This window comes from Pseudopodoces humilis, chromosome 9 (assembly GCF_049639895.1).
Source record: "Pseudopodoces humilis isolate 2021_Gansu_Grassland_sample_001 chromosome 9, ASM4963989v1, whole genome shotgun sequence".
Taxonomy (NCBI): Eukaryota; Metazoa; Chordata; class Aves; order Passeriformes; family Paridae; genus Pseudopodoces; species Pseudopodoces humilis.
Window position 1 is genome coordinate 2028364 of NC_142208.1, and position 10949 is coordinate 2039312.

The 10949-nt window shown below is 53.9% G+C and overlaps 1 protein-coding gene across 3 annotated transcripts; it reads right to left on the reverse strand.

Moving 5' to 3' along the window:
• Positions 1-277: 277 nt before the first annotated feature.
• On the reverse strand, positions 278-9021 carry SLC29A3 (solute carrier family 29 member 3). 3 transcript variants are annotated; one of them, XM_005530523.3, is made up of 6 exons: positions 8986-9021; positions 7770-8030; positions 4853-4935; positions 3980-4206; positions 2924-3086; positions 278-2464 (listed from the first exon to the last, which is right to left on the reverse strand). In XM_005530523.3, the coding sequence occupies exons 2-6, from the start codon at positions 8016-8018 to the stop codon at positions 1795-1797; spliced, it is 1392 nt and encodes a 463-aa protein (XP_005530580.1). In that variant the 5' UTR covers positions 8019-8030; positions 8986-9021; the 3' UTR covers positions 278-1794. The 3 variants fall into 3 exon arrangements, with proteins under 3 accessions (XP_005530580.1, XP_087916091.1, XP_087916092.1); XM_088059965.1 differs by having other exon boundaries at positions 8925-8991; XM_088059966.1 differs by lacking the exon at positions 8986-9021 and adding an exon at positions 8706-8728.
• Between the last annotated feature and the right edge of the window lie 1928 nt (positions 9022-10949).

Sequence of the window (10949 nt, forward strand, 5' to 3'; positions counted from 1 at the left end):
CTTCCTTAGCTGCATGCCACCAAAACCAAAGGATAAATCCCCTTCTTGCTCACCCCCCCTGCCACAGGAATGCTCTCCATACCTACCTGCATGTCACTTGGGGATATTCCACTGGAATAACTGCAGTGATCTCAGGGCTCCCTCACCCAGCCCGTGCCAGGGATTTCTCTGAGTTTACAATCCAAGCTGGGAGAGAAGGATGACCAGAAGGAAAAATGCAAGCTAAAACTGCATGCATCGGTGCATCTCCAAGAGAAATTATTCCGGACACCAGCAGTTGCACAGGATCAAGAATTATCTTTATTAGCAACAGTACCAGATAATTGAGTTCTCCCTCCAGAGGAATTTTGTCTGTAACACAGAGAAGAAGAGCAGAGATGCAAAGCAGTAAAAAACCCAAGCCAAATCTCATCATTCCTTGGACTGGGGGGAAAGGCACAGGTGGAAGACAGGCCCACTGAAGGCCACAAAGGGACTTTTTGGTTGCCAGCACCAAGTTAGGCTGGCCTTTTTGACCAACTGCTGCAGGCATCCTGCTGTTCTCCCAGCAAAGCCCCACATCCAGCAGCTCCACCACAACGTGGGCAAGCAGGAGGTGCTGAGAGAACATCCCAGTCAAGGAGCATCTGCTCCTAACCCAGTCTTAAAGGAATTAATTTCCACAGACAGCATCTCTGAGGCATCACTGCACTGCCAAGCTCTGCCATTACACCCTTGCTTATCAGTTCACCTCTTCTAGACCATAAATCCAGCCAATTTGAGAAAATAAATACTATAATCGGATTTAGTCCAGGCTGTGCTGGCATATGGGAGTCTAAATGACTTTGAAAGCCAGTCTTCTTTGGGTGGGCCATAATTTTGGGTGTCACAGTAGCTCACCCCTCTGAAAACATCTGGAGGCCATATGGTGCCTGTCTACATGAATTAACCCGATTTCTGCTGTGAACTTCATGCCTCTCCCTGGCTCTCACAGAGCTCTCTGAACGCAGACTGAAGACACCCTAAAAACCTCAGGTTAGGCCCACTCAGCATTTCACTTTCCTTGGGGGGGGGTCACACCACAGTCACAGCAGGAAAAATGCTCCTCTGGCCAGGGGACAGTCCCCAACACTAGTGGCACCAAGCTAGGGGTAGATGATCCCTCAATTCAGTTTTACGTGGAAAAATTAAAGCAAGCAAAATTCCAAGTGGAGTGGTTTCCCTTTTATATATATATGGTTTTTTTAGTTTTTTTTCGTGCAATGATTGTATGAAATCTGTGCAAAACTGTGCCCTGATCCCTGGGGCAGCTGCTACTCACTCCCTAAATTGTGAGAAGGGCTCAAATCCCTTTTAGTTGAACATCACCATCACAGCTCGGTGAGGGGTGATCCCGCCCAAAGACCACCCAACCCCTGAAGGGCTGAACTCGTAACAGTGCGGCAGCAAAACCCAAGGTGCCCCCAAAAGCCCCGGGCTCAGCTTAAAATCACTGGCACATGGGTAAGGAATGGTATCCCTGTGTCCCTGGTGCTTCCCTGAGCTCCCTGGGGAGGATAAAGCTGTTTTGGTCCCTGCTCCATTGAACTGGGGAGTGACAGTGTCTGACAGAACCTTCCCAAGCACAGGGGATTCCCCTTCCCAGAAGGGAGACTTTCCCTCTGCATCCCCCTGGATGCAGCTTCCCCCCTCCCAAGACAGGCACAGCCTGCCTCAAAACCAGAGGGTAACTGACTCTTTTGGGAAATAAAACCCAAACCCCAAATACCCAACAGCAGCACCACAAACTGAGGGCATCCTCCTCCTTCTGCCCATCTACACGAGATGCACCACAAAAACAGCACAGGCAGACCCCAGAGCCAGCCCCAGCACGAGGTAAAACGTCATCACCACCCCTGCTGCCTCAGCCAGCTCTTTGGGCACGATTTTGGGGCCGTAGACCATGACCAGCGTGCCCAGGTAGCCGTTGCTGAGCCCCAGCAGCGCCGTGAAGACCACGGGGTAGATGTCCCGGTTGAACACCACGGTCTGGATGTGAGCCCGGGGCTGGTAGTTGCTGAGGATGAAGAGAGGGAGGAAGATGGTTCTGAGGAGGACGAGGGCAGGCAGCAGTTTGCTCTTGGGGCCAGGCACCTGGATCCAGGCGGTGACCTGCCTCCCGCACCAGTCAGCAAAGTTGTACAGGAGGAAACACGTGAGTGGTGTGAAGTACTTGCTGCTCCACGGGCTTCCCGAGGCTTTGCTGACAGACTCGATGTTGGAGGAGAGGGAGGGGAAGATGATGATGGAGATGAAGAAGACGTAGAAGAGGCAGAAGCCGAGGAGGGCGGTCTTTTGCAGGATGGGGCGGAGTGGGGGGATGCCAGCGCTTCTTTCGAGGAAGGAGGAACTCACGGTGCCTCGGGGCTCTGCCTCGGCCTCCATGGAGCTGTCAGGGGGCACCGTGACCAGAGAGGGGCTCTCCTTCTGGCTGCCCAGGTAATACCTGGAGACAGAGGGAAGCATGGGGGAAATGCAACTGAAATTTGCAGAGAGGACAGGAGAGAAGCTGGAGACACAGGTAAGCCCACCATCCCCTCTCCCCATCTCTCTGCACCCTCAGTGCTCACAGCCCCCTGCTGCCTGCCTACGGCTCTGCGGGCTACAAGCACCAATGGGTCACACACATCCCCAGTGGCACCCACGATATGGGGACATTCCTGGCTGGCTGCCTTCGGATTAGGGCTCTCTGCTGACTCCACACATTTTAGGAACGCCAGCACCAGCGGCCCTGGGAAAGCTTGGCAGAAACTCAGCACGCGCCCAGTTTCAGCCTGCGGTTTCGGTGAAAGGGGAAGCGTGGCTGGCGGCGGTGACGGGGCAGGGACCGGCCAGCGTCCCATGGATCCCCCAGCAATGCCACTGCAAACCCTCCACGGGGTGCCCCTGGCAGGCTGGCACACACCTGGAGTACTCCAGCCTGGGCAGGAGCAGGTAGACCATGATGCAGACGACGATGAAGATGTCGGCGGTGAGGAAATAGGCCAGGGCGCTGTCGGTGACATCGGCCGCCGCTGCCAGGTCTATCAGAGAGGCCACGGCGCTGATGGTGCCACCCATGGCCTGGCCTGAGTGTGGGAACAGAGATGGGTACAATGAGGGGCAGACAACAAGAGGGGGAGCCCAGAAATTCCTCTTCTGACACGCACAGGTCCCCAGGGCACACAGCTCAGGCCCTGCCCCACACATGCACAAGCCATACCTCAGGTATGTGTGGGGCTGCACCACAGCCCAGGTGCCAACCTGCACCCCCTTCCAACACAGCACACACAGGGGTCAGGATGGGACCCAACCTGCTGGGCTTGCAGGTCCCCAGCCCCACAGAAAGAGTCCAAACCACTTCCAAAGCCTAAACCTGGCTTTCCACTGGCATGCATATAATCAGCTTCTCTTCTGCACTCCCCCAGATGGAAATTCAAGCCAGTGGTGGCAGGAGTGCCTCCTCAGGGATGTGGTGCTTTCCTTCTCTGAGAAACTCATTAAAACACTCCTGTCTTGGCCCCAGGAAAAATTTCACCACCCTGATTTTTTCCCCCCTCTCCTCTTGGTTTGTCAACCATTGCACAGCACATTTACAATGTTATCAAAGCTCCAGGCAGCTCATCACTCACAGCTCCCAACCTGCCCCTCATCACTCATGGAAATGCTGATCAGAAAGGAGCAGACAAGGCAAAGCTGCAGATCCCTCTGCTGGAAATGGCAGGGCAGGGGGATGGCATCTCCTTCCCTCCTTTCTCCCTGCACCCAGCAACTCTCCAGGGTCAGTTTATGGCTATTTACAGAAACCAAAGCTCACGTGACCGAGCAAGTTTCTCCTTCAGCAACTTCCCTTTATCATTAGGGCAAAGTTAAGCTTCTACAACAAACCCCACATGACAAAACCCCAGAGGCAGGAGAGAGAACACCACGGAGCCGAGCAGGGAAAGTCCAAGAGCACGATCCCAATGGGATCTCACCCAACCTGAGATCAGAGCCTGCAGGTTCCTCATGGGGAAGCAGCTGCTCAGGCCGAAGAGGCTGCTGGAGAAGACGGTGGAGGCGCTGCTGACCACGGCCACGCAGCCGATGGTGAGGGCGAAGAAGCGCGTGGTCCAGGCGGAGGTGTCCACCTTCACCAGCACCGTGATCACCAGGAAAACAGCCAGCATGACAAAGAGAGAGGACAGGATCCTGACACTGGCAGGAACCCTGGGGACAAGGGGAAGAAATCACTCCTGTGCTTCAAACCACAAGGCGAAGGTTCCACATGGGAGGACAATTCCTGTGCTGGCAGAAAGGGCAGAGAAAATAAAGAGAGGTGGGAGGAGATGGGGAAGCAGTGAGGCAAGGAGCTGGAATCTGGAGATTAGGCATGCAAACCCACGCAGGAGTTTGATACAGGATAAGGAAGGGTAAAAATGAAGGCACAGTGAGGCTGTTTGAGATTTCAGCCAAGCTTGTAACAAGGTGCAGCTGATCCATTTCTTATCCCAGTTCAAGGGCTGGTAAAACCAGGGCAAGGTGCTGCTCCTACCTGGACGAGCTTGGCTTTGGTCAACCAGTTCCCTGAAGACAATAAAGGTATTTTTAAGAGGGAAAACCATTTCCAAGCAATTAACTGAGGAATTTATTTACTCAAGCCAACACAGGTGGAGCAAGGTGCTGCTCCCACTTCATCTCAGCTGGCTGCAACTCAGGCAGGGGCAAGGAAGGGAATTTTGGCTGCACAGGGAGGCTGAGCTCAGGATGCCCCGTGGTATCACCCTGAGGAAAGGGCAGCCTGAGCTGGAAAGAAGACAGGAACAAAGCCAGGGAGAAATGTGGCTCAGGCACTTGGGATCAGAGCAACACTTACTTGTTGACAAGCAAGAAGTTTCCAATCAGGCACAGCACTGAGGGCACGGTGGAAGCAATGGAGATGTAACTCTCAAAATAGTCCTGCCAGAGAAAAACAAACCCAAAATAAAGTAAAAAAACTGTAGGGAGGAACAAGACATGAATTTCATTCTTGAATATGGCACAACAAGGAGTTACAGTGTAGGTGTCCACCTTATTGTGTTGCAGCCCGTGTTGCAAATTGCTCAGGGCAATGGGAATTCTGGGATTTGCCCTCCCATTGCCCTGGGCTATTTCAGGGAATCAGGGACATAAATTCAGAAGGAAATAAACAGTGAAAGGAAATAGCTGCCATGGTGCTGTGCACCATCAAAGCGTGTCTGCTCCCTCTCCTCCCCTCGAGGGGCTTAATCCCATTTTTCTGCTGCAGGAATCTCAGGCAGCAGGTAGGATGATGCACACAAAGGGGAGGATGACCTACATGTCCACTCCTATCACGACAGGTTTTCACTTTCTGCACTCATCCAGCTACAAAGATGGGGTCTCATCATGTCCAACCAGGAGAGAACACACTTGGCAGGTTTTCTCTGCAGAGTTCATTGTTCTTTACAGCTTCGCATCATTTTTAATCAGTTTACAAGCATGTTTGTCTCTTCTTCCTTATCAAGAGCTTCACTGGAAGCAACAGGAAATCTAATAATCATTCCTAGAGGGTCCAGATAGGCAGAGACTTAAATGCCTGTGCTTATGGCATCAGCTCAGCCAAGCAGGAGGCTCAAAGATCTGCAGCCACACGATGAATCTTAAGAGAAAAGACAAAGCAAAATGCAAAGCTGGCTGCTAGAACTCCAGCTTATTTACCCACCTACTTAAAACAAACCTCCAAACCATCCTGGGGATACTCAATAAACTTCCAAGTTAATTTGCTTCTGCTTCTGGGGAAGAAAAAATGACTTTCTAATGCTTTGCACCAAGCAGGAGTGTACTTGATGTAACCCAGCAGAGATGCTGCGCTTTGAGCATCCCAGGGAAATATTCATTCATTCCCAGTCAACGGGCTCACACCAGCAGTGAGAAGAGAATTGGGCAAGTACTTAAGAGCCTTTGCACCACATTTTTAATGAAGCAGTGGAATGGTGGGTGGCAAATTTAATCCATGCCTAGGCCAGTGGAAAACACCAGGTTCCATCTTCCTCTCTCTTGCTTGTTAGGTTTTAATCCATCTCCAATGGCAACTCTTCTGCCTCTTTGGGTATTCCCACCCTTCATAGATATGCTTTCGTTTTTGGCACTGCAGGATATACCCAGTCCTTCTCCCTTTCTGCTGAGCCCTTGAAATAAACCCCAAAGCAAATCCGACATCTGCCTCCCACATCCAAGTCTAATGGGGGGAAGGTGTCATTCCTCAGCCACGGAGATGAGGCACATAATGGAAGTGTTTAACCCCGTATTAACTTCAAACACTGAGGCTCCCACGATGCCTTAAAAAGCCCCAAACCCAAACAAAGCACCCTGGTAGCAAACCTGACACAAGATGCTTTCGCAAAGCAGTTTCTATTCTGCTCCAGACTTGGCAGCTGGGCTCCTGCCAGGCTGGAAAAGGAATCCAGGTCCGTGACGGTGGCTGAAGGCACGGGGCATGAAATTAGCAGCAGTGAAAAGGCTGGAGCCAGGAGCAGGCTGTCAGTCAGAGGTGCATCCTTCCAGAGTCCAGCTCTGTGTGCAGGTAAACCCTCCTGCTGCAGCAGCAGGGCACAAATTGGGCTGGCTGGCTCGATGTTGATGACACTTGACTGCCACAGGACAGCCACGTAACTTTTCCGTGGAGAAAGGAAACAGCATCGCTCCATGGCCACACAAGAAGAGGAAAAACACCTTTTCAGCAAAGAAGTGTCTGATCCAGCCAGGAATACAGCTGTGCTTTAACATTCTTTACTTAAACCCAGCTTTTTTTTCCAAGAGGATCAGCATGATGGCAGTGAGAAACATGTGGGATGCAGGGAATATGAGAGAACACCGTGCCATGTGGTGACAGAGCACCCTCCACCCCTCTCTGAGCATCTTCACTGGCACAGACACAATTTTGGCCTTCAGGCAGTGCAGGAGCTTGGGCACCCTCAGTTTAATTCAGTTTCTTGCTTTACAGCAGCACACCTGTAGCATATAAGCACTGGTATAAGCACTCTCCTTCCTCCCCATCAAAAAAAGCAGCTGACACTTAAGAACTAGGAAAATTAAAAGAGCTGTGGGTGCAGTGGAGTGAGAAATCCGAGGGGAAAGGCGGTCATCACACCTGGCCCTGTGTTTATATAAAAACAAAAAGTGCCCAAACCACCTGAACAAGCTCTGCCACGAGAGGTGGATGTGATGCTGCCTCATCATGCCAATGCTTCTTCCAGCCGTAAAGAAACAAACCCACAGCTTTGTCAGGGAGGCACAGGGAAATAATCCTGCTGTGGCAGGAGGAGCAAGAGGAAGCAGCCTTTCTGGGGACAGAAAGAGGCCATTAACCTGCCACCCCAAGGCTGCCTCATCCATCACCCCCATGGCAAGCGCCCCGCTCCATATGCCACAAGCCAGATGTTGATCACTGCAAGGCGATTCTCATGTTACACCTGCCAGATCATGAAGGACACAAAACAAGACCACCACGAAGACACCTTGCACTGCAGAAATTGCCCTATGAAAGGTTAAGCCCTATTTTTTTAGATTCACCTTAACACTCAGAAGTCCAAATACAGGTAAAAGGCAATCTGAAGCATCTTCCCTGCAGCCATTTATAAGTAAACACCAAACAAACCTTTCCCTCCAGTTTGCAGCAGGTGAGACCCTACAGGACATTCACTTACCTTCTGGGGAAGTGGAGGGGGGGAAAAAAAATGAGGAAGTTAGGAAGGAAAACAGGTTATTTTTCCTGCCCCAAAAGTACCACTCACCCGCAGGTCTGAGGCCGCCTGCCCCACCGGGCCCGGCTCATCCGAGCAGTTCTGCAGCTTGTACCTCCAGTAGTGTTTGGCCGTGATGAAGAAATTCCAGGGCAGGAGGGACCCGATGCCCAGGAGGAAAAAGATAATGTAGGCCCCATGCCAGCGGTCCCTTGGCTTCTGCCGGCTGTACCTGCTCCCCACGGGCTCCTCCAGCAGGGGCTCCTGGTCCGGGGGAAAGCTGCCGGCTGCCGGGATCATCGTGCTGGCACGCTGGGAAAAACAACGCCCACAAGGATATTGTCACACCAGGGCTCCAAAAGTGCTGCTCACAAGCTGTGGCTCCATCCCCCTTTGGCCCCAGCAAATCATGGAGTGGTTTGGGCTGGAAGGGACCTCGAAGCCCATCTCACTCCAACCTCCCTGCCATGGGCAGGGACACCTTCCACTATCCCAGGTTGCTCCAAGCCCTGTCCAGCCTGGCCTTGGACACTTCCAGGGATCCAAGGCAGCCACAGCTGCTCTGGGCACCCTGTGCCAGGGCCTCAAGCAGCCAAATACGGGAGGAGTGAGCCAGCGATGCAAAGGCACGGGGAAAGGCACTGAGACTCAGCAGGTTCCACCCACACCTCCGTCCATAATTAATAATTAACCTGTCCCCTTGGACTTGCAGGAGTAAGAAACCTCGCTTAGCTCATGTCAGGCACAAAAAACCAAACAAACAAAAAAAACAACAACAAAACAACCCTCGACAGCCGCCAAACCAACAGCGCCGTCGGGCCCCATAGAGCAAGGCGTAAACTCATAGTGACACCGCCGGCCTGACGTGTAAATTACCACAGCATCGGCCGGGCTTGGCGGAGCGGCTCCCAGCCCCACCGAGGCGTCACCCGGCCGTGGAAAATGACTCACAGAGCCCCACGGCATCACGTGCCGCAGGAAAACCACCTGTGAACAACGCCGGAGCCTGGCCAGGGGCACCGGGACCCACCGGGATCCACCGGCGGCCTCGGAGCCGACCCCCGCCCAGAGGGGCCGGGCAGAGCGCGGGGGAGGCGGAAATGCCGGAAAGCGCGGATTTTGCGAACAAACGGGGAATTTCAGGAGCGGGGAGCGCCGCCTCCCTCCCTCCCTCCCTCCCTCCCTCCCTGCGGCCTCCTGCTCTACCCGGGAGTCCCCCCGCCTCCGCCGGGCCCGGCCCCGCTCGCCCCGATAGCGCGGAACTCACGGGGGTCCCTCCCGGCCCCGCCGCTGCCGCTGCCGCCTCACGGCCCCCGGCCCCGCCCCGCCCGCCTTTAATGGGCAGGCCACGCCCACCCAGCTCATAGCCACGCCCCGATACTGACCACGCCCCTCAATGTTGGCCACGCCCCTTCGGTGCTGGCCACGCCCACCCGCCCCGAATTGTGTCCCGGAGCTGCTCTGAGGGCTGGAAACCCAGGCTGGGAGAAATGGGGGTTCACCTGCACAAGAGAAGGCTCCAGGGAGAGCTCAGAGCCCTGCCAGGCCCTAAAGGGGCTCCAGGAGAGCTGGAGAGGGACAAGGGATGGAGGGACAGGACACAGGGAATGGCTTCCCAGTGCCAGAGGGCAGGGATCGATGGGATATTGGGAAGGAATTCTTCCCTGTGAGGGCAGAGAGGCCCTGGCAGAGGCTGCCCAGAGAAGCTGTGGCTGCACCATCCCTGGAAGTGTCCAAACCCAAGCTGGATGGGCATCCCAGCAGCCTGGTCTACTGGGAGGTGTCTCTGCCCATGGCACAGAGAAGCAACAAGATGGTCCAAAAGGCCTCTCCTTCTAACCCAAATCGTTCCATGATTCTGTGAAAATCAGTGTTAATCACAGCCTGGCTTACCACACAGCAGTAATAAAAGCTTTTGCCTGGGCTCAGTTTTTGTCAGAAGTCACCAAAACACCACCTCCTGAGGATGGGAGGGTGGGGACTGGGGAGCATCTTCTGCAGGATGGGATACGAGCTCCTCCTTTACTCCCTGCGCCTCCTGCAATGCCTCACCAGCACGAGTTCCACTGTGAAGTCCTTGATTCCCTCCAAAGGACACTGTGACACTCACCTTGAGGGCACGGTGTGACTGTGAGGGAAAACATCACTGCCCCACACTCCAGAGACCCTCTGCAGTGACACAGCCCCCCACAGGGGCTGGGGGCAGGTTGAGGGACACCCCTGTGCTGCTGCTGGGTGTCTTCTCTCCCACAGAATAAACCTGACAGTGTTTCACGGGATGGCTGCTGGTGTTGAGCCCGTCAGGGGGGCTGAGATCGATGTGCTGAATTCTAAGGGGAATTAGAGAAGTAGGTATTTCAACAGGAGAACAAAAGGTGGAATTGGGCACCAGCTGGTCAAAGTTATCCACTTGGATATCCAGTTATCCCTTAGAGAGATGGCCTAGTGCAATCAGGGAAAGCACAGTGGGAAGTGGAGGCTAAAGGAATTCGGATGTAAAGAAAGGGACAAGAAGGATTTGCTTTAAACTGATAAAAGGGCACATATACACTGGATATTTGGAAGCAATTGTGAGGGTGGGCAGGCCCTGGCACAGGGTGCCCAGAGAAGCTGTGGCTGCCCCTGGATCCCTGGAAGTGTCCAAGGCCAGGCTGGAACAACCTGGTCTAGTGGGAAATTTCCCTGTCCATGGCAGGGGGGTGGAACAAGAGTGTCTATAACATCCCTTCCAAACCATTCTGGGACTCTTAGAAGAGGTTATCCCTCCTGAGGCGCATCTACCCCAGCATCCTGTCCGGAGCTGGAAGGCCCAGCTGGGAAGGCTGGGCACATAATGTGTATATTTGTTATAATAATATACATAATGTGTATGGCTTTGGTATAACCATCGCGGTGGCAGGGCAACAATTTCATCCCCTTTTTTCCTCACTGCTTGCAGAATGCCCACTCCTGTCCAGAGCACGGACAATGTTGCCATCTCCTGGTGGAAACTGGTCCCCGCCAGCCGGAACAGGTTGAGTGGCCCAGGGAGGGGCAGTGGGCTCCTGGAACATCCCTGCAAACCCTTCTGGCTTCGTTCCCTCGCTGGGACTGAAGCAGGAGAGCAGCCGTGATCCCCAGGCAGGGGAGGAAGCGAGGTGGGATGCTGGGGGACGGGGATGCTCCACTTGCAGCCGCAGCTCCGTGCTCCATTCCCCCCACCCAAATTATCCCCCCCAATGCCGGTCTTTG

What these genes read in the sequence shown, in the direction of transcription:
- SLC29A3 (XM_005530523.3), bottom strand. Translation starts at nt 8,018, where the DNA reads ATGATCCCGGCAGCCGGCAGCTTTCCCCCGGACCAGGAGCCCCTGCTG. An exon ending in AGGCGGCCTCAGACCTGCGG is followed by an intron (nt 4,936 to 7,769) that starts GTGAGTGGTACT and finishes TTTCTCTGGCAG; the next exon opens with GACTATTTTGAGAGTTACAT. An exon ending in CCTGCAGGCTCTGATCTCAG is followed by an intron (nt 3,087 to 3,979) that starts GTTGGGTGAGAT and finishes TCCCACACTCAG; the next exon opens with GCCAGGCCATGGGTGGCACC.